We start from the raw sequence: 24,741 nt of genomic DNA, 5'->3' as shown, positions 1-24,741 counted from the left end.
ACCTTTTCATTTTTTATTTAACAAACTCAGTGTAAACGACTTCCAAAATTTGAAAAAAAAATAACTTTAAAAATAATAAACTATGCACGTATAGCAACGAAACGAAAGGACACACTGACAATGCAGCCTTTCAGCAAGATTGATAAAGCAGGCATGCATTTTACAACAAACTCCAAATAATTACAAAAATATATCTTCAATAGATGATATGACAGACATTTTCGTTAAACCAGTTTTTGTAAGTTTTCCTAAGTATATAACAGACTAAATAAACATAGCGGTTGTTGCCTTATATATCATAGAACCGAATTTAACTGCTTTACTGCTTTATCTGCTTTATCTGATGAATAATTAGACAGAGTTGAACCTGACAAGGAAGTCGAGGTCTGTCATACGAAGAATGAGCTCTCCAGGTGTTGTTTTTGATCTGATAATCCAAAACACTTGTTTCTTTATCTTTAGAAACTGGTTTTATTTATCCAGGGAAAGGTGTTAGTTTCGGTTTAACCTAATCAAACGTAAAAATGTTTTATAATATGGTAACTTGTTTAATGGAATAAAACGATATATGGTGTTTGATGTGATTTGCTTGAGCTGTGTAAGGCATGTAAACGAATACTTGTACATTGTTCTGTAACTATGTAACATAATGATGCGATATTTTCGTTTGTGAACCATTGGCTCCTGGATCTCGTACTAATCACGAACATTGATTCTAGTCACTATGGTGTTTTACGCGCTCATAAGATGTCAGTCAATATCGACGTATTTGTACCGTCATCTTTTTCGATATGATTGATCGAGTCTGTACACTAAGCTTGCTACACAATTTTGTGATTATAATCTAATTATTAATTTCTCAATGTCGTAAATAGAATTTAACAATTGTATCATAGTCCGACAGTCAGAAACTCCTAGTGCTGATATTATCAATTTCAGGGTTTTTGGACACTTCGTCAAGCCGATATCGAGAACTATTACCGCACTTGATATTGTCACATATATGAAATATATTGAATATCCACCAATGGAAGTAGTTACTACAATACCTTACGGCTGCAATGATATCATCAAAGTTAAAGGAAGTTTTCAATGGAGAGAAGTATTTTACATCAATCCTAATAATAAACGTCCTCGTGGTTAATAACGACATCAACAACCCAAATGCTCGAAAATCACCAGAGGTAATATTATTATCAGAAATCTGTGACATTCTTTCGAAACTTCAAACATTCTCTCGGATTGCATGCAATTCATACTAATCTCTTCTCATTGTTTTTTCAATGTTCTTAGAAACCTTTAACACTTGATAAAGGAGGCATGGATACTTTTTTAGTCAAAGTAGACTTTGCTGAATATTATTAGTGATATGGCTGTTTTCGGACTTTTCAAACCTGCCAGACAACAACTGAAAATGTCTATTCTTTCCTTTGCAAATAAAGGTCAATGAGTGCCAATGCTACCTCACTTTTCAAAGACAAATATGTTGTCGTAACAACAGACAATGCCCAAAACAACATTGTTTTTGTCTGCAAAACATTTTACATCCAATGTTTATCATCAGAGGTAGAAGCAGAAAATAATAGCAGTGATCAGACCTATGTTGCTACCACACTCTCCAAAGAAGAAATTGTGGAAAACCATAAATATGTGCTATGCTCTTTTGGTCTCTCTACCAAGGAGGATGACTGTGATTTACCGTCCATGTACTGGATTCCTAAACTCCACAAGAATCCATACAAACAACGTTACATAGCTGGGCGCGCAAAATGTACCACCAAACCTCTTTCAAAACTTTTAACTTCTATACTCACAGCTGTCAAAGAGGGTTTGTAGTCCTACCACAACACTTGTTACTCCCGTAGCGGTATTAATTCAATGTGGATGCTAAAAAAATCGAGATCTTTTGGAGACAATCAGTTCAAGACTATTATCAGAATATAATAGCATTGAAACCTATAATTTTTCAACACTGTATAATTCTATACCCCATACTCAGTTAAAATCCCGACTTAAAAACATTATACATCGTTGTTTTTCCGAAAAAAAATACAAATACATAGTTCTTGGTAAAGATTCCTCACACTTCGTAAGAAATAATTCCAAATCATTTACCAAATATAGGGAAGAAGATGTTTACAAAATTTTTAATCGACAACATATTTGTTCAGTGTGATGGACGCGTTTTTCAACAAACGGTCGGCATTCCAATGGTAACAAATTGTGTTCCTCTATTTGCTGACCTATTCTTTCACTCTTATAAGGCTGACTTCATAGCTGATCTGATTTCGAAAGAAAGAATATTGTTTAGCTAGATCCTTTAATCTCAGTTCCCGCAATATATATGACATATTATCTTTAAACAATCCTAATTTTGGGGATTTGATACGTTGCATCTACCCCAAAGAATTTGAGATAAAGGATACTACAGACACTGTGAAGTCAGCCTCATATCTTGACCTACACTCAGAAATCGATGGTAAAGAAAAACTATTGACCAAACTTTACGACAAACGTGATGACTTTTCATTCAAAATTGTCAACTTTCTTTTCGTCTGTGGCAACATCCATTCAGCACCTGCGAATGAAGTGTTCATACCACAACTCTTACGTTATGCCAGAGCTTGCCGAGACTACGCAGACTTTTTGTATCGCGCTAGAATTCTTACAAATATAGGCTTCTGGAGCAGGGTTATGTTGCTACAAGATTGAAGTCATCACTACAAAAATTTTATGGTCGTAATCATGAACTCGTGGATCGTTACGGTGTATCCATGGGCGCTATGAAAACTGATTTGTTCAACGTGTCATAGTTTTCGTTTTCCTTTCCTCTTTTGTCTACCCCGAACATTTTATGATCAACTCGGGTATTTCTAGAAAAGCAGAGGACTTTTACCCTACCGGTGCATCTGTTCCATGCTCCCAGTTTTCAGTGGAGTCCGAGTTACTCATTTGCTTTTGTTACTTTGTATGTATGATTTTAGTAACTTTATGTTCTTTGTTGTGTATGTCTGTTTTCCATGTCTGGTCTTTGACCCTGGATTTCATTCTTTTGATTTCCTTCAGAATCTTGGTTCCCTTGATTGCTCTTTAAGAAGTATAATTCATTTGGAAATTTATTTATTTAAGCAGACGCTTCAAGTGCGAACCAACAAGAAGAAAATACTCTACGTTACCTCGAATATTAATAAAATCAATGTTTGACTGTTTATTGTAAACATTTAACCATTGAAACGCTATCGTAACCACGGGGTCGTTCTTTATATATATATAAATGTATATATTTTTATTTCTTACTGCTTATTTAAGATGAAAATGATCATTAATCTATTATTTATCGGGCGATATCAGAGTGTAATGTCCATAGCGGGTCCGGACATTTATAAGAGTACGATGTGTGCTAGGTTTGAAATTTCATATCGTAATCTGCAGATTTAAAAAAAAATGAAATTTTCCAACAAAAAAGGGGTCCAAACGCCATCCCCATTAAAAAAACAGCTGGGACCTGCGATTGATAACGTAAATTTTGTTCTAATTATTGGTGATGTTATTTTTTTCTTTCTTGCTTACTCGTGCAAACTACTTCTTGAAAACAAGTATTTCCATGACAAATATGACCATTGTGCCTTTTTGTCGACTAAAAAACCTCGAACGTCGACAGCAGACATGAAATAAACGAAGACTTAAAGAGATCTTATCAAGCACCGTTTTTTATTCTATTGAATTTAAAGCTTACTTTTTTTACTGGCACGTTTTGTTTTTTTTTTTTCATAATTTTGAGTAAAAGGAACTCACGCTTAGTGAAATAGTATGATAACAATGAAATATACCAGAGCCGGATCTAGAGAAAGTTCCTGGAGTTGGAACCCATCCCCCGGTAAATATGGTTAATTTTGGACAGAATACAAGCCAACGTGAACAAATAAATGCCTGGATCACCCTTTTTTCGGAACGACTCTGACCTTTCTTTCCAAAAGTTTTTGATTTGCCCCTGGAAACCAATGATCGTACATGTACACAGTTTATTTGTTTCTTTCTTAATTTAAATCAATAAACAGGAAAGCATCAGTTCAATGTTCGATAGATATTTGTTCCGAAAAAAGTATTGGGATAATAAACATATATCTACAGTGAAACCTTTATTAACCAAACAGTTTATAGTTCAAAACTTGTTTAATTCAGACACTTTTTAATCCTTTTATACCAGTTTAAGTGTATTTTGAAACTTAGTTGACTAAACAGCTATCTAAAACCATAATTTGTTTTAAAGTTCCGTTATATCAATTTTAGTGTTTTTGACCTTCATAAACTAAACACCTATCTGAATCCAACCAATTTTAAAGTCAAAAGGGTTCTGTTTAGACAGGTTTTAACTTATAATACAATAACAACAATATTCATATTCACGTAAGTGACTCGGTATTTAACTCTCTATCAAAACCCTCGAAGTTTACAATGGTAAAACACGCTCCCTGTAGTAATAAAGATAAATGCAAGTAAAGTGAAGTTTTATAAATTGAAATGTTTATGTTATGTTACATAACTACACATAAGCGAAATGACCGATTGTTAAGTTTTTTTTAAATTTTTTTCCCTCACAGTAGGGGTGTGTTAAATAGGTTTATTATTGCCAGTTACATTTTATGTTCATAACATAAATACACATTATTGAACAACACCTCTGAATTTTTTTTTAATATTAATAAATCACAACTAGATATAGTTTGCTACAATCTATAAGGATTGGCATTACTGTCATGTTTACTTTTAGAACATGTTATTTCATAGTAAATATTCGAACGTGATCAACTGTGTATAGTCATCTGGGATATGTAAATGGTGACTAACTGAAAAAAAAACTGTCGTAAGGGAAATTTAAAAAAAGTATTCTAACTGCTGTGTCATACACATTACCAATGTCATGTTTGCTTCAGATTCTTTTTACAAATTTGACTTTAAGATAGAAGGTAATAAATGAAATAATAATAATGATAACTTTGGAACCCTTATTGCCATTAAAACCACACTTATGTTTAAAATGCATGTACCTAGAACGCAGTTACTAACTATTATTTTCTTTCATTCTTTTTAAGGCTTTTACTTACATTGGAAAGACTTTATTGTTTTTCTTATGTTATTTTCTTCCGACATTTCCAATATTTACTTTGACATGGTCCCCCTATTCATCTTTCAAGATATCATTACCAAATTTGGACCATCAATAGAGCTCATATAAGACTTTTAAAGGATGACCCTGTGAAGAATTTCATCATCCATTCTAGAAGTTATCTCCCCTTATTGGCGTTTTTTTAACGTGGTCCCCCGAAATCATTTTTTCAGGATATCGTGATCATACTTCGTAAATATGTAGATGGCATTATGTTCTATCAGAAAATGACCCCGCTAAGGATTTGTTTATCATCTTTCAGAGTTATGTCCCGTTAAACAGTTTTTGTCTTCAATCGCTCAGCCCCGTACAGGTTCGGGTGTCAAAAGAATAGGCCTGCAGCAGCGCTAAGATTGTCATAAAAGGCGACTAAATAGGGCTCAGAACCCTGGATTGTGTGCCCCAGGTGGTGGAATGGGATACCTCTGGCGTGTTACATGCTTGGGTTGTCAGGCTATAATACGGAAATCCTGACCGCAAACCATAGTGGTGTCCCGTTTTGTGAAAGGTGCCACGTTCCTCGCACGTTAAAGAACCCTACTGTGGTATTCTCCCGGAGTAGGAAGCATAGGGCACGGCCACAGGAGGCTAAATTGCCCGACCCTACCCATCCCGCCCTTATTCTTGTGGCAATCAAAATTTTTCGATCCTTTTATCCGTGTGATTCCATCCCATTTTTCATTTCATGTTCATTTCATCATCTATTTCATGTTCATCGTCTGAATATAGCTGAAATATTGCTGCTCGGACGTTAAACCCCAACAATCAATCAATCAATTCAATCGCTCATATTTTGAAAACTATAATAGAATACAGTTTCATGCACGCAGACAGTAAACATAATGAATAAACATAAACATGTATTTTGTTATTAAACCATGAAATATCATACCATTGTTTTGAAAATTTATATTTCGAGAACCGGAAGTCGTCGAGACATGGGACCCTCATCAATGATCTTTGGTCCATGTGACCTTTCATTTGCTATCATTTGATATCAGTGCTACATTTGGCCCATCGATATGGCTCATTTAGCACTTTTTTAACCCTGTAAGGAATTCCATCATCCTCTGTAGAAGTTTCCTCCCGTTAATTAGCGTTTTTTTAAATGGTCAACATGGTCCCCTGAACTCATTTTTCAAGATATCATGATCATACTTGGTGAACATTTGCACCCAAGGTCAAAGGTCAAAGGTCATTGAGTGCTAGAAAGCCCTACAGTTTGAGTCCAAGTTTAGACCGTCTGTTATAAAGTTATGACAATTTAAATATTTTGCAGAATGCAGTTTCATACCTTGACATAATTATATGATCTTGACCTTGTAAGTTTTTCCAATGTCAAGTAATCCTAAGATGTATGTCTCTACGACTTCCGGTTCTTGAATTTGTTATTGCATCATATTTCGATAATCATTTCGCTCAAAATGAGCATTGGAATTGTCCAAATTGTTCTGCAATTTTGTTGCATATGATCTGTAGATTATCATATGGCCTCGATAAGTCATACATGTTCGAAGAGTAGAGTCATTAAGTGCAAATATTTAAAGTTCTAAGAGGGACAGGTTGTTGTACATCAAATGAAAAGTCTTAAAGCGTACATCCGAAATATCGATGTTTTGTCTCGAAATAAATGAGTTGATTGAGGTCAATGAGTGCAAAACTTAATTTTTTGTAGTTCGGTTGTCGTGTATCAAATTAAAAGTCATAACGTGTGCATCACAAATATCAATTTTGTTGTACGGAAAAAAAGAACCCAGTTGGGGTAAGTGCAAAATGCTAAAGGTCACAGAAAATAGGGTTATTGTATATCAAATGAAAGGTCTTCAAGTTTACTTTAGAAAATTCATGATGGAAACATCAGAAATGCATTTGACTAGGTTACAAGTGCAAAAACAAACTTTTGTTTGTTTGTTTGTTTGTTTGTTGGGGTTTAACGTCCGAGCAGCAATATTTCAGCTATATTCAGACGATGAACATGAAATTGATGATAAAATGAACATGAAATGATGATGAAATGAAAAAGTGATGGGACACAAGGACAATGGGTTCGACAAACTTTGATAGCAACTGGAAAGAGGGAGAGGTGGGTAGGGTCAGGCAATTTAGCCTCCTGTGGCGGAGCCCTATGGTTCCACTCCGGGAGAATACCACAATAGGGTTCTTTAACGTGCGAGGAACGTGGCAACTTTCCCAACACGGTGCACCAATATTGTTTGCGGTCAGATTTTCCGTATTATAGCCTGACAACCCCAGCATGTAACATGCCAGGGTTACCCCATTTCACCTCCTGGGGCACACATCCCAGTTGCTCTGTGGGCAGAGCGTCTAGCCCCCGACTAGGGTTCTGAGCACTATTTAGTCGCCTTTTACGCTGCTGCAGGCCTATTCTTTTAACACCCAGACCTGCACGAGGCCAGAATAATAGATCTGCTCAAGTACAACTGTTTGACAAAAATAGCAAGGACCAATATAAAAAAAAAAAAAAAAAAAAAAAAAAAAAAAAAAAAAAAAAAAAAAAAAAACTACAACAATTTAAAATTATCATATTTTCCAATGGTTGTGTATATTTTATCAATTCATATTTATGGATTTGATATTGCATCATTTTTTAACGTCGTCGAAGTGGGTCGTGTGATATGTCATTTTGAAGGTCTAAATGAGCACATTTCAAAAATCAGAATTTCAACCTCGATAAGTCATACATGTTCGAAGAGTAGAGTCATTAAGTGCAAATATTTAAAGTTCTAAGAGGGACAGGTTGTTGTACATCAAATGAAAAGTCTTAAAGCGTACATCCGAAATATCGATGTTTTGTCTCGAAATAAATGAGTTGATTGAGGTCAATGAGTGCAAAACTTAATTTTTTGTAGTTCGGTTGTCGTGTATCAAATTAAAAGTCATAACGTGTGCATCACAAATATCAATTTTGTTGTACGGAAAAAAAGAATCCAGTTGGGGTAAGTGCAAAATGCTAAAGGTCACAGAAAATAGGGTTATTGTATATCAAATGAAAGGTCTTCAAGTTTACTTTAGAAAATTCATGATGGAAACATCAGAAATGCATTTGACTAGGTTACAAGTGCAAAAACAAACTTTTGTTTGTTTGTTTGTTTGTTTGTTGGGGTTTAACGTCCGAGCAGCAATATTTCAGCTATATTCAGACGATGAACATGAAATTGATGATAAAATGAACATGAAATGATGATGAAATGAAAAAGTGATGGGACACAAGGACAATGGGTTCGACAAATGTTGATTGCCACTGGAAAGAGGGAGAGGTGGGTAGGGTCGGGCAATTTAGCCTCCTGTGGCGGAGCCCTATGGTTCCTACTCCGGGAGAATACCACAGTAGGGTTCTTTAACGTGCGAGGAACGTGGCAACTTTCCCAACACGGTGCACCACTATGGTTTGCGGTCAGATTTTCCGTATTATAGCCTGACAAACCCAGCACGAAACACGCCAGGGGTACCCCATTCCACCACCTGGGGCACACATCCTAGTTGCTCTGTGGGCAGAGCGCCCTAGCCCCGGCTAGGGTTCTGAGCACTATTTAGTCGCCACTTGCGACAAGCTTAGCGCTACTGCAGGCCTATTCTTTTAACACCCGGACCTGCACGGGGAACTTTTGTTGGAGGTAGCATGTTATGTATTAAACAAAATGTCTTTACGTGTATAATACAAAGAGATAATTTTAAATACTTTTCAATTGACATACTAGATTCATTTAAGTTTATCTTTTATTTAGCAAGTTCATGCACTATCCATCTCCCTTATTGATTTATAATTATAATTTTATTATTCAAATTTTTTGGGAGGGGTTTGGACGTAGCTATATATATAGTTACGCGCGCATGTCTTTTTCTCTAATACTTCCTGATTACCTCTAACTGAGATAAAACCCCTGAATAAGTTTAGATAGTGCATAGCAATCAGTTATATTATATCAGAACAAACAAATGATCGCTGGTTTCATTTGTAGTATTATCTCAATTTTGATAGACTTCCATGAAGTATTTTAAGTAGTGTACTTTGTGTATTTTAATCGCGATTTACTTTTTTTCAGTACCCGACTAGTATGGATGTGTTTGTTTTATCAACGAAGTTTTAATTTACAAATTTATATGGACTTAAACAAAACTGTAAGAGAAAGATGCACACATGTGACATTAATCTTGTTTTAAAGAGGGTGATACAGAGATGTGACAATAATCTTGTTTTAATATAAAGAAGTAACTTAAAGATTTTGTAAAATGACAACTTTGTTTATTTTTAATACAGAAACCGAATTTAAGGCATTGACAAGGAACACTAATACAACTTATTCGTATTCAAGTTTTGTAGAGACGCAGGAAATACTTAACTTTACTGTTTCTACCATGGCAAGCGTAACAGTAAATGCGACTGAAATTACACAAAGTAACAAATTAATTTTGCTGCAACAATCAGAAAAGTATTTATGGAGATGCATTTCCCCCATTTTGATACTTATAGGAGTATTTGGAAACATTCTGAACATTTCTGTGGTCTGGAGAATGAAATTTTGGCGTAAAACTCCGTTATTTCTGTTAGCAGTCTTGGCCGTCACGGATATTACAATTTTATTAGATGGTTTGTTACGTTACTGGATCAATTACACATTTGATTTTGATATCAGGTCAATTTCCAATGGAAGTTGTAAGGTTAATTTATTTGTGATTTATTTTTCAATGCAATTTTCCTCATGGATTCTTGTTTGTATGACTGTCGACCGATTCTTCAAAACGAATTTTCCGTTTGCGTACATCCGTATTGTAACAATTAAGAAAACAGTCGTAATTGTTCTATGTACTTTTGTAGTTCTCTCTGCTGTAAATCTTCATTTCTTTTGGACAAATGGACTTGTTGATGGCGAATGCACGAGTGTAAATGAGAAGTATTTTAACTTTGAGGAATATACATTTGTGTACATAGATTTAGTCCTTCTTTCTGTTATTCCCTTTCTGATTATGGCTGTATTAAATTGTTTTATTTACCGCGCATTAAAAGAACAAATTTCATTTCGGAGCACATCTGTTGTAGGATCAACTAGACATCGACGTCAGGACAATAAACGACACAATAAACGACAATTCAGCAGAAAATTGACGCGGATGCTTTTATTTGTTAGTTGTTACTTTCTCGTGTCGACTGTACCAATAAGTGCATATTTTATTTTTGATTCTTATGTCCATTATGACGACAATGCTTTGTACGATGCAAGGAAAGACGTTGCTTGGTCCATCCTGTATTTATTCCAGTACTCAAACTATTCATTGAACTTTATATGGTATGCTGCTCACAACAAAGTTTTCCGGGAAAAGATGAAAGAAGTCTTAGGATTTAAATCGAAAGGGTGAGTAATACAAATATATTCTAAAAGATACTTTGCAATGATAGAAAATAAGCGTTTTATTTGCAGATAAAAAACAAATTTATATATATATATATATATATTTGTTATTAGTGCAGCTTAATTAACAAAAAAACTGTCAAATTATAGATAAAACAGTGAAGTTGTAGAGAAAATTATATTCGTACTTTTTCTATCAAAAACACTCGGCTTTCTAAAATTCCAATTTGATTAAGGAAAAAACCAATAAAAAATGCAAAAAAACATTTATTGAACAGCAAACTCTGAAAAATAATAATTTCTCGGTCATTTCTTTTCTGACAATATCAAGCGATATCAACACTTAAGCAATGACAAATAGTATTAAAACAAAGTGATTTATTATGAGCACACTTAAGATGACAATAAAAATGACAAATGCACACACAATGAGAATGACAAATGCACACAAAACAAGTAAAAAAGTAATGTTATTACTAAACAAATTGTTTGACAAACTCCACTAGTAAAATCAAAATAATTATACATATAGAAACATGCGACATATTAATGTTGTTTTTTTTTCAGTGCTTAAATGACTTTGTCCACTTATCATTGCGCCTTTTCCGTACACTACATATGTATGCATTCGTAGATTTCAAGATAAGTTTAAAAAAAAACAAGATGCATAAGGTTAACACATTTTTTATCGTTTTATTTTACAGATTCAGATACCGAAATACTACCAGACGAAACAACCGACAGTCATCTTCCCACATGACGACATCATTGAATAATTCCATTGATGACATCAGGTCTGAGACATACGGGAACGAATACTCAGAGGACGTCCCGACGGAAAACAACTCGGCTACTAACACTACTGCTTCCAGCACATTGACACTAGACACATATCAACATATGTGAGAAATACTGGGATAAACGATCATTTTGTTGATTTTTTAAAGATATTTTTATATTGTTAAAATTCTTTAAATATTATAATCTTGTTTGATTTCCTTTTTGTATCCTTAGCCTAGAGAAATGAACTTAAGTTGACGAGGTCTAACAATAGTTCCTTTCATTTGTGATAACATCCCTTCAACATCTGCGTATGGAATTTTCATACTACAACTCATGCATTATGCCAGAGCTTGCCGTAACTACGCGGACTTTTTGTATCGCGCTAGGACTCTAACAGGTAGGCTTCTTGTTATGTTGCTACAAGATTGAAGTCATCACTACAAAGTTTTTATCACCATCATGAACTTTGTGGATCGCTATGGTGTAAACAAAAAAGCAATACAACTTTGTTCAGTAAAGCATAGAGATTATAGGTACTATATTAATAAAACAACAGAATTCTACCTTATCAAAAACATGTCACTAACATATGTTGCGAGTTTTCCTAAACTGGTGTCACATGCTGAAATATGCTGCGTCCTTAATTTTTAATTCCACACGATTAGATTCAATAAAAAAAATGTCATCTCGTTTTACATTTTCTCATTGATTTAAAATGACAGTTCTTATGATGTGTTCAAACATTGAATACTGACATTTTAAAACGTTTCCTTTCTTGTGTACTAATTGGTTTTGACGATCAATAATAGTATCTTGTTTGTATTCTTTTAATTATTTAAGGATTGTTTTCAATGGCTGCTTAGATCACTGAATAAACCACGAAGTGAATTATTTTGCGCGTAAATGGAGCAAGAGTCGTTTATATACGATAATATAAAATTCTTATATTTTTATTCAATAAAACCAGAAAACAAAAAAAAGGAGATTGATTTTTTTCCTAATATGAAATCAACATTGTACATGCATTGCATGCTTTAAGTGTAATGCGATACCACTAAAATTGTTCAGTATGGCGAAGTATCAAGTTATATGGAATGGACAATGATGCTTGATAACGCTGAACTATTTAGAATTTTATAAATATCAAATTATTACAATTTAAATTTACCTTGGTAAAAAAAGAAAGTAGAAAATATTGGGATAATAATCATTAAACAACGATTCCAGCACCAAAATATTATCTATTCTTAAAGTAGATGTTACCATACGTGATTTGTAGTTTATCCTATTTCCATTTTTTTCCTAATCACTTAAAATACAATCAGACGCCAAAAAAACATGCAATCCTTAATTTGACATCTTTTGGACATTTTTCGTTTAAAAATACAAAATATACTACCAACAAATACGTAAAGAGTAAGACAGTCCATTGGCGGTAACTAAATAATTCAATGACATTGTGCTTTAATAAAATTGTTGTATTGAACGGGAATTGTAGTGTTCTGATTGAACAACACTTTATTTCTATCATTTCTTCCACTACCGTTTGTCAACAAAGGTATAGATGCAATTAATTTGGCTAGCATCCTCCATTACAAAAACGTTACCAAGAAAATTCCCCCATATTTCAAAGACAAATCCATACCAATTATTTCATATTCCTATACTTCACCCATTGCATCCAAAATTTTCAATTATAAAAGGCTATTGCAGAACCTCGAGATTGAGGACTTCAAAGCTAAACCACCTGACTGTTCTTGCAAAAGCTCTCCATTCAAATATGGTCCTTCTGGTCACGTAGTTACGGGAGATTTAACCATTATCGAAAACGAATCTCTACGTAATTTCCGTTCTAAAGGTCCCAAGTACCGTGAACCATGCTCCATAAATTGGAATTATAACTTTAAAGTTCTTATGGATGCCGTCGAGGACTATGCAAGAAAATGGATAAAATGAGAACAAGAAGATATTGATTCTCTGTCAGAGTGGTTAAAGGCCGTGAGGTCTTTAATTTTGAGACGAATGAAAGTTTTAAGTAGGTCAATGAGTGCCAAGGCTAAATCAGTTTTCAAAGACCCCGATGTAGCAAAAACATTGTCTACTCTACATGACAAATATGTTGTCGTACCAGCAGACAAAGCCCAAAACAACATTGTTTTTGTCTGCAAAACGTTTTATATCCAATGTTTATTATGAGAGGTAGACGTAGAAAATAATAGCAGTGATAAGACCTATACTGCTACCACTCTTCCAAAGAAGATATGGTGGAAAACCATAAATCTGTGCTATCCTCTTTTGGTCTCTCTACCAAGGAGGATGATTGTGATTTACCGTCTATGTACTGGATTCCTAAACTTCACAAGAATCCATACAAACAACGTTTCATAGCTGGATCTGCAAAATGTACCACCAAACCTCTTTCAAAACTTTTAACTTCTATACTCACAACTGTCAAAGAGGGTCTGCAGTCCTACCACAACACTTGTTACTCCCGTAGTGGAATTAATTCAATGTGGATCCTGAAAAATTCGAAAGATCTTTTGGAGATAATCAGTTCAAGACTATTATCTGAATATAATAGCATTAAAACCTATGATTTTTCAACAGTGTATACTTCTATTCCCCATACTCAGTTAAAATCCCGACTTAAAACATTATACATCGTTGTTTTTCCAAAAAAGATGGTACACCTAGATACAAATATATAGTTCTTGGTAGAGATTCCTCATACTTTGTAAGAAATAATTCCAAATCATCTTCCAAATATACAGAGGAAGATGTTTACAAAATGCTGGAATTTTTAATCGACGACATATTTGTCCAGTGTGGTGGACGTGTTTTTCAACAAACGGTCGGCATTCCAATAGGAACAAATTGTGCTCCTTTACTTGCTGACCTATTGCCTCACTCTTATGAGACTGACTTTATAGCTGATTTGATCAGAAAGAAAGAATATCGTTTGGCTAGATCTTTCAATCTCAGTTTCCACTATATAGATGACGTATTATCTTTAAACAATCCTAATTTCGGGGATTTGATACATCGCATCTACCCAAAAGAACTTGAGATAAAGGATACTACAGACACTGTGAAGTCAGCCTCATATCTTGACCTACACTCAGAAATCGATGGTAAAGGAAAACTATTGACCAAACTTTACGACAAACGTGATGACTTTTCATTCAGAATTGTCAACTTTCCTTTCATCTGTGGCAACATCCCTTCGGCTCCTGCGTATGGAGTGTTCATATCACAACTCATACGTTATGCCAGAGCTTGCCGAAACTACGCAGACTTTTTGTAACACGCTAGAAGTCAAACAAATAGGCTTTTGGAACAGAGTTATGTTGATACAAGATTGAAGTCATCACTACAGAAGTTTTATGGTCGTCATCATGAACTGGTGGATCGTTATGATGTATCCATCAGCACCATGAAAACTGATTTATTCAACGGATCATGGTTTGCCTTTCCTCGTTTGTCTACCCCGGACTTGACTTTTTATGAGCAACTCGACTGGTGTTTCTAGAAAAGCAGAGGACGCTTACCCTACCAGTGCACCTGGTCCATGCTCCCAGTTTTTAGTGGAGTCCGAGTTGCTCATTTACTTTTGTTACTTTGTATGTATGATTTTAGTTACTTTATGTTCTTTGTTGTGTCTGTCTGTTTTCCATGTCTGGTCTTTGTCCCTGGATTATATTCTTTTGATTACCCTATAACCTTGGTTCCCTTGATTACTCTTTATGTCCATATTTTGTACTGTGCTAAATCCATATTTTAAGTCGTATCTTCTAGACTGTAGCATTAGTACTCCCGTAGCGGGGTTTAAAGTACATAAATTGTATGTACAAACGTAGCAGGAATATTGTTTGAAATAGATAGAAACTTCACTTGTTTTATCACATTGCTCAACACCGTCGAAGAGTGTACAATTCTTCCTTCCCACCTGTTACTCGAATTTCTTTTTTCTGTTGTTTTGTTTCTGTGTTTAGAGGCAGTAAATAATCACATGCCTTATTATAATCATTCTCCCGTCCACAACTTCGTGGTGATGTTAAGTGATAATTAAACGTCGTCTCTTGTAATTGTATTTTCAAGATATTCATTGTGTTAACTACATGTACTTGAAGAACACATTACGAAATTTATCTTTTTTAAACTGCTACTGTTTGGATCAACCCAACAGACGAGAACGTTTAGAATGAATGATCAGCTTTCAACCTTTTATTTGTCAATATGTCTTTGTCAATATGTCTTTGTTTAATTTACGAAATAAAGCTACTACAAATTATCAGCAGCAAATTATTTGTGGTTCGTTGTTTATTTTTTCAACGGTTATTCAGATGTCATGTTATTATCGAATCACATACACAAAACATGAATATATAATAAATTAATTACATTGTAAAATAATACAACCTTAATTGTGAGATAAAGCATATTAGTTTAATAGCACATAAGCTCATATACAATTATCACTATTATATGTGTTTGTTTAATTTATTTAATTATAGTAACTACGCAGATTTTTTGTACCGCGCTTGACTTTTTACAATTTCGGTGTAGCCATCTACTGAATCGATTTGTTCAACGTGTCATAATTTTCCTTTTCTCTTTTGTCAACCCCGGATATAACTTTTATGAGAAATACGTTGGTAGTTTTTAGAATACCAGGGGACCCTCATCCTACCGGTGTACCTAGTCCAATGCTCCCAGTTTTAGTGCAGTGCGAGTTTTTTTTTATTATTTTGGTTATTTTATTTTATGTTCTGTGTTGTGTTTGTCTGTTTTTACTGTCTGGTCTGTGTCTTTGGATGGCGTTCTTTTAATTTCCACTAGAATCTTGGTTCCCTGGATTGCACTTTAAACGTTTTTCTTTGTAACAACAACCCGATCGAGTAAGCTTTACTACATATAAATTAACGTATCTGTAACGTTTGTAATTGCTTAAGTAGTAGTCTTTGTAAGAATAATGCAAAATCTGTAAAATGTAATACACCAAAAGAAAGGCTACATATTTTTCTTTTTGTAATTAAGTTGTTTTATAGGTGTATATTATGAAATGTGTAATTATTCATTCCAATCTCTTTGCTATTAGAAAATAATTCACTTTGAAATTCCAACCGTTTTTATTGTATTTTAGTGTCATTTACAGAGTTATCTCCCTTAATGTTGAAATTTACAGTGCATTCTATATGATTTTTATCTCCTAAGAATAATTTCTGTTTACTACGGCAATTCAAACAATATATTTATATATAAAGAAATATGTAGGCTTTTCACTCATGAATTACATCATTTTGCATGATTCTTAGCTGGAGTGCTTAGCTTATTTTGTTTTCCTTTTTTGAAATACCCAAAATACTTTTATATGTATTCAACGTTGATTAAAGTTAGTGATAAAAAGGATTGGTAATCTGCACACCAAATAGGATTTACCAATCAAAACCTAATCTACAAATTCAATAGAATGTTACAGAAATCATTCGATTGAGTGTTTTACATGTTTTTGGCAATTGGATCATGTATTATTTACTTTTATATACATTTGTTCGTACAACTAGTTTTTATGTTTGTTGTGACACTTTATGTCATGGAATTCAAATGATTGGTACAAAACCTTGGAAATATATTCTCGTTTTTTTTTCTAGTGCACATTTTGATACAACCATAAACTGCTGTTGGTTAATATGAATTATCAAAACAACTGTTCACATTTTACTTTGTTCGGTGTTAGCTGGAACTTTACATTCAATTGTCCATTTTCCGATAATAACACTAACACTTCTTCATCATAATCGGAGAGTTTATTTAAAGTAGTTGGTAACTATTTGTGGAAATGTGTCTCACCCATTCTCATTCTCTTGGGATTATTTGGGAACTTATTAAGTTTGTCGGTTGTTTGGAAATTGAAGTTTTGGTGTAAAACGCCATTATTTCTTTTGGCGGTTTTATCCGTCACAGATTTAACGGTTTTACTGGATGGGTTGTTGCGTTATTGGGTCAAATATACGTTTGAATTTGATCTTAGAGCACTATCTAATGGAAGCTGTAAAGTAAATCTCTTTGTACTCTATCTGTCGATGCAATACTCCTCGTGGATACTTGTATGTATCACAGCGGATAGATTCATTAAAACAAATTTTCCATTCGTATATCTACGGAGAATGACAATTACAAAAACTCTAATTTCAATTGTTATTATTTTCATACTCCTATCTGGTGTAAATCTACACTATTTTTGGACCAACGGGTTAATAAATGGCACGTGTGACAGCTTAAAAGATGAATATTTAGATTTTGAGGAGAACAAAGTTGTTTATATTGACCTTACATTCATGTCGTTGGTACCTTCAATAATTATGGTTATACTAAATTGTTTTATCAATCGTGCTCTCAGACAACAAATGACATTTAGGAACCAAACGGTTGTTGAATTCAAAACACACAATAAAATCGCAAATAGACGAAAATTCAGTCGAAAACTAACCAGGATGCTTTTGATAGTCAGTTGTTACTTCATCGCTTCAACTTTGCCTTTTAGTATATATAATATATACGATACTTATGTGAAACCCAAAGATACATTATCGAAGCAAAAAAAGAGTTTTGTGCGGACTTTTACCTATCTATTCCAATATTCAAACTACTCCCTTAATTTTATATGGTACGCTGCACATAACAAGGTTTTTAGAAATATGATGAAAGAATCGATAGGATTTAAACCAAATGGGTATGTATTTCATGCTTAATGATAGGTCGATAATGACACGAGCGAAGAAGAATGCAAATGAAATAAAGCACGTTATGTCATTTCCAGTGCTTTTAGTTTTAGGAAACATTTAATGCAAAGCAAGAAAGGTGTATAACGTTAAGTTCAACCAGAAAATTTCGCGGATATGTTAAGGAGTTTTCTTGAACATCTGGTTGACGTCTGATCACGCGCACAAAACGTGATATTTTAAGTTGGGAGAATTCTTTCCGGAAATAACCAAAATCTTTGTAAATAACACATAAGAATATTTTTAGTATTAAGTGTAGTCCTTAGTTCTTTTAATCTATAAACTTAACGATTGAATAAACCCTTATCTTTATGAAGAAACACAACATAAAAATACTGACAGCATTTTGTGTATCGATTTTGGCGTCACAGAGAAGCTTGAAACGTTAGAACCTGTAGTAAACAAAAAAAAAACGTCATGTTTGCATTTACCGAGACATTACACTTCGATCATCGACGAATTCTGAGGTCATACAAGTCACCAGTACAGCAATGCTCCAAGTTTGGGTAAGTGGTATCTTAAAATCTCTTTCTTTGGGTATAAGACGGTTGTAACTATGTGCGGGACCGCCTGGCCGGGGTTCACTCATCACTGACCTACTAACATACATCGAGCAACTGTCATCAGAGTTTCACACACGAAAAATCTTCATCTGCCGAAATGTGTATTGAAATGATAAATATATTAACCCTATCGCAAATTTGTAAATTGATACTAGTAATTGTCTGTTTACATTATCTTCTTTTAACAGTTTTAATCAAATCGTAAAGTACTTCTTTTAAACAAACACTATCTATAAACAGGACGGCAAATTATTGTTTTCCTTTCAATAATATGTCCAATGATTCGTCAAATTGTTGTATTATGTGTGAAGAATTATTTAATTCATCTCTCCCGGTGTGGCCGTATGCGTGGCTTTTTAAATGACTTACCAGTAATTTAATTGCATGAAAGAAATGCTAACTTGAATTTTACTGTCTTTGTTTACAGAGATATTTCCCAACTCCAAGCTGTTTCAAAACCGTGGACAGCAGCGTTAACTTTACTTATGGTTGATAGTTCTGTAACCTTGGTGATGGAATATCGAGTATAGAATATTACGGAACTTTAACAGTTTTCAACTGAGACTGACAAAAAACTTGACTTATTAATTGTGAATAAATATTCCCTGGAACTTAGATGCAGGATACAATTTTGATTTCAAGAACTGTTTGCAAAGTTAACAGAAGGAAGCATTTACTTGCCATAATTCATGTGCACATTATATATGTACATTGAAATTGGATGTATTAGTGAAATACAAGTAGTTATTTGTTAAATGGAAAGTGCATTTGAAGAAAGTTTTGTGCCTAATTGTGTTTTAACTGCATTCCAATGACTGAATGGCGGTGTTAATGGAATCATGTCCTATAGGACAGATACAGTGATCAATGTGATTAACATAACTTTCTATAATTGTGCGAACACTTAATATTGTTGTGTATGTATAATACATGTACATATTTTTTTTTGAAAATAAAATGTTAAAAGAAAAATGTTTGCAGTACACGTTCAAAATGTGTTCATTCATTAAAACAGATCATACCTTTTCTTTTTCCTGAACAAAAATTGAAAACTCACAAAACTTGTAGAAGCATGACCCGTCCTGTTGAACTATAAAACAGACCTTTAAGTATGTTCATAGCCATATTACATAAGAAAAAATCATTGAATTATTGCATGAATGTACATGTACATGTATTAACACTTAGTCCTAGCATATCAAAACAAATATACATGTAGTGATGTACAGACATATATAAAGCTGAGTAAAGCTAATTATGTACACCCTTAAAGTAACTGTTATATGCATGTATTCCTTGAATTGTGATACTTCATTGGCTACTATGGTTAAGTGTATGTGTGTGTGTGGGAGGGGGGTATATCAAAATCACTATCATTGAACTATTTTATCTATGTATGAAGCAAAAACACCACAATGTTGTCTCTTCTTATTTGGCAAATTGTTCATCAACTTTAAGTATCTATGATGATACCTCATGTACCTTATAAAACAAATACTTTAGAGAGTTCAAATTGTACATGTACACTCATGCAATGTCTTAAACATATCACATTTACACTAAATACTAAGCCGCTACATACTATTAAGTTATTTAAAAAAAAACTTTCTGTATTCACTGATGTAGATTTCGGAGATTGACAAGTCGTAACAAATTTCTAATGTGAGGAAATATTGCCACGAAATTGTTGGATATGGAATATTTTCTACGGTATCATACAAAAAAGGGGGTAACCATGTTTTGTTCAGCAGAAAAAGGAGACATCTTTAACACAATTATTAACTTTTCTGCAAGTTATATTATAAATAACTACAATATTCAATGAAAAATGTTTTTATTTAAAAAAAAATAATAAAAAAAATAATAAAGCGTAGTCTGCTATCGCAAATAAATCGGTTGTTCACACGTATCCGTCACATGTCAACGTATCTGAGGTCGCCAGTTTGTTTCAATGTCGCCGCTATGTGAAAAAGTATATGGTTTAGAAAATGCAAAAGTGCAGTGGCATGCGCTATTTCGATTTACCTGATTTAAACTTCATTTCAAAGAGCATATTTCATTTTACCAGAAAACTGCTGCGGGAAGTTATCTATCGGTAGCGTTTTGTTTTAATATTCGTTAAAATACAAGGAAACACCAAAATATCTCATCTCATGCAAGTTACGAGCCATTTTTTAACTTCCATGTATATTTTTCAGACTTCCCGCAGCACTTGAAAAATATGCATATTCATTGACCTACCATTAAAATGTGGATCTACAAATTTGTCATCTTCCCACTGCACTTTTGACATTGATGTGGTCCGACCAATGTTTGATTAACCGATCATGTGACTTATTTTATTGCACATTTTGACATTTTGTTGATCTTTTTGTGTTTGGGAAGTTTCATTTTATGCCCTTGTATACTTAAAATATGAACATCGACGAAATTTCACGTATTAAGATGAGTTTAAAAGTAGCTTGTTTTCGTTGATGAAAATTTGACAATTTATGACATTTAACACACCCGCGAAGTCACATTTTGGAAAACATAATTTACTTAATTTACTGTATTTAAACAAACAATAAAACCTAAGGAAGTAGACCTAAGGTAAGGGACACAACTCTTAGAAATCAATGGAACGTTTGTATTTAGGCTCTTTATATCAATCTCGTGTAAGCATCAAAGAAACTTGGACTGATTTCATTCTGTTTCAAATGGAAGCTTGATAGGCTTCGGTGAAATTCAAGAGTTATGTCCCTTATCCTAGGTCTACCTCCTTAAGTTAAAAAAAATTACGTGGGCACTAAAGTTATGAATATAAATGCACAAATTAAAGTTTTTAAATGAAGCAAATATATTTTAGTGAATATTGCGGTATTCAAAAGGAATTTAATCATTGGTTAATTTTCATTTTTTTCTTTCTAAGCTTTACTTGGTTTACTAAAAATTCTATGCTAAAATTAGAAAATACGTACGGGATTTAAAAAGAGATTGTAAGTTATCAAATTTTAGACTTGCAAAAAAACAAACAAACAAACAAACAACAACAACAAAGAACAAATAATTTCCCTTGTAAAATGATATGTGACGATGTGTTTAATCATTAAGACATTTTAAACAGGATGTGTCGTTCCTCTCCGGATTTAAATCTAATTTATTATTACAGTTTCAATTTTTATTGTAGATTCAAGTATCGAAATACGACGAGGAAAATAAATCACCAATCGTCTTCGCATATGACAACTTCATTAAATAGCTCAGTAAATGATGTTATTTCTGAAACAAATGATGAGATTCAATCAGAAAACAATCAAACTATCGAATCAGACGTAGGACCTCCGTCCATTAGCACGATATCTTTAAATGCATAAAAGGACAAACGTGGACGTTTTTCAAAACAAAATTTCGGATTTTTAAATAATTTTTTTTAAATTAATTTCATCAAACCACTATGACTTTTCTTTCTTTGCAATGAAGTTGAATAAAACTTGTAAATTTGTAACGAGTACATTGTTCAACTATTTCCAATATTCTTGTTATGATACGTTATTTTGGTATACCCAAACCGACAAATGCACCACTTCACTCTAACCTAGACAGATTTATATCTTAATAGTATGGTTACCAGACACTTCCTTGGATAACATTAAGCACATGGACATTTACAATGCTATCATACTTCCTGATGTTTCTAATCAACTAACGTTTACTTTAGATAATCCCAACCAATAAACTTATGTCCAATACCAATTGACTGTTGATTATTTACCTCTTTTAAAATGTGTCACTGATGGTTTAACTCTGCTTGTATCCCTTTTCTTTTCTTTTCTTTCTTATATTGCTAGTCATTAGCAGTTTGGCGACTGTTACTAGAAAAGAAGAGGGAAGTTGGTGTATTTATTCTTCTCTGTGATTTCCTTAGTTTCCCCTTTTTAATCGTATTGATTTAACACTGTTACCAAACAGTGTTTGCATTTAATTTTAACAGCGATGCCCTTTTTGTAATTTTATGTACAGAAAACAACTAACCGTAATATCGCTATTTATTTTAAGGACTGTCTTTCTCTCTTATTGTTTTTGACAATTTTCAGAAGTTTTTTCCTACCAATCAGGTATTTTTTAGGTGCTCTTTATTTTATACACATTGATGTCATGAACGGATTACGTGCAATTATTTATGTCCTTTAAATTGATGATAACATACGTATATTTTTGGATTAAGTTTCACCGAAAATTTTTCGGCTTATTTCACGGCTATGGTCACTGCAAAATCGAAACTTTATTTTGGTATCCCTTAACCTTAAATAGATTGAGTGCAAAAACAAGTTTTCCAAGATTAGTAGTGAACGTACATGTAAAAGATAAATGTCACATCAATATTGAATATGGTATATTGTTTTGCTTTACTTTCACTCCCTCATATTCCGCATGATAGAGCTATCATTTAACCTTTAGTTAGCTAATTTATGTCAGTGAAAATACGCTCAAAGCACCATTTATAACTCTTTAAAATGGGTTGGAATGTTCTTTCAACCATACAAGAAACATGAAGATCGCATGAATTAAATTAAGCGGAAAATACATACTATTGACACATTAAAGCAAAAATTTCGCGCCGCAAAGACTTCGGTATTTTTGAAGAAAAGTATTTAAAATCTAATTCTTTCGCCTTTTTTTCTATTTTTTTAAAAGTCGACGGAACACTTGTTGAATCAACTACATGAGTATACTGACGTTCGAACTTTTTGTAATGATTTATCGATCAACACAAGACACCCATTAAAGGTTATATTTTAACAAAACAAACATTTTTTGACAGGACATCAAAATTTGTTTCACTTCCTCGGTTAGTGATTAGATTAACAACTGAATCCAACGAAATATTTCATTTGATAAAAAGATACACAGACGATATTAAGTAATGCAATGAACTGTAAAGTCGTGTGCTAATATGATAGTAGCATTTTAAATGTCAGAATACTAATGGCATTGACTCAATTAAATAGAATCCTGTCATAAAATAAAGAAAACACTCCGAGGTCCGTCCGGAATGGCAACCGTGCCTATGTTCGTAAAACACATGCCGTGCTGTCAAAAACAAATCAATTAGTGTGTGTGTGTGTGTGTGCGTGTGTGTGTTACAATGACAAATCATTATGTTTCCAAGTAAAACCTGTAACCTTTAACAGCAAGGGATGGGCATATGTGTAAAATACACCAGATAAATTACCGTCTTACATGTCATTAGATAAAATTATCAATACTATATTCATTCTATAACCCACTGCGCCAAGACCAATTTAGATAATGTTATCGCTTATTGTTAAGCACATACAACATTCATTTTATCGTAAAATGAAGTTGTATCTAAGATGATAGACGATAGCCTTACACACTGAACCACAGTCAAGCTCTTGAAAGGTTTATCAGTAAAAAGGGTTTATCTTAAAGTAGCTCTGAAAAGGCAAATTCTTCTTTTAGCGAATGATGTAAAGTAATATAAAATGTTCAAATGTTTTACATTAAAGGGACGTTACTTAAAGAATTCCATGACCTTAAATTGACACTTCAAAAAATGCAAAATATAATGTACTTATAATCTTAGAGTACTGTAATGTCTATACAATATCTGCAAAAGTAGCCTCAATTTTTAACACTACTTAAATTAATAAAAATAATACCAACTGTTGCATTCCCTAAATAAGGAAAACGAAAACATTTTGATTTAAAAAAGAAGGAATATCACAACAAAAACTTATCACTATCATTTTTCAAAAGTGCAAGGATTATATAATCTAAAAATATATGTTACATAAATCATCACTTTCTGTTCAATGCTTATATACTCCACTTAACTTTAAAACTTAGTTCATACAAGTTGTTATTTTGATTTATGATTTTTTACTGTTGACACCTTCGACAAAGTTTATGGTTATATCTAAGTAGAAGTTGTATTTATCTTTTTGAAAATTTTAATTAAATTGAAAATAATAGTTGATATTTTTTGCATCATTACATGTAGTAGAAAATATAGTTATCATTCATGTATAAGTTTTTTGTAAGAATCGGGCTAAATGGGGAAAAAATCGGAA

At 33.2% G+C, this 24,741-nt stretch overlaps 2 protein-coding genes and 1 long non-coding RNA gene across 3 annotated transcripts; all 3 read left to right on the top strand.

The window, feature by feature from the left end:
• Window positions 1–9,096: 9,096 nt before the first annotated feature.
• Window positions 9,097–11,530, top strand: LOC148605595 (uncharacterized). Its single transcript, XM_088549304.1, has 2 exons — window positions 9,097–10,539; window positions 11,241–11,530. The coding sequence occupies exons 1-2, from the start codon at window positions 9,419–9,421 to the stop codon at window positions 11,440–11,442; spliced, it is 1,323 nt and encodes a 440-aa protein (XP_088405430.1). The 5' UTR covers window positions 9,097–9,418; the 3' UTR covers window positions 11,443–11,530.
• A 5,160-nt stretch (window positions 11,531–16,690) lies between these two features.
• On the top strand, window positions 16,691–22,387 carry LOC148605593 (uncharacterized). The gene is made up of 3 exons (XM_088547601.1): window positions 16,691–16,711; window positions 17,124–18,052; window positions 21,834–22,387. The coding sequence occupies exons 1-3, from the start codon at window positions 16,691–16,693 to the stop codon at window positions 22,018–22,020; spliced, it is 1,137 nt and encodes a 378-aa protein (XP_088403727.1). The 3' UTR covers window positions 22,021–22,387.
• Window positions 18,069–19,642, top strand: LOC148605594 (uncharacterized). Its single transcript, XR_015915991.1, has 2 exons — window positions 18,069–18,607; window positions 19,092–19,642. It is a non-coding gene; the product is annotated as an uncharacterized LOC148605594 (long non-coding RNA).
• Window positions 22,388–24,741: the final 2,354 nt, after the last annotated feature.

This window comes from Perna viridis, chromosome 10, assembly GCF_037379345.1.
Source record: "Perna viridis isolate PV_CMFRI_1.1 ecotype Kerala chromosome 10, ASM3737934v1, whole genome shotgun sequence".
Classification (NCBI taxonomy): domain Eukaryota; kingdom Metazoa; phylum Mollusca; class Bivalvia; order Mytilida; family Mytilidae; genus Perna; species Perna viridis.
This window is presented reverse-complemented; position numbering and strand designations above follow the sequence as displayed.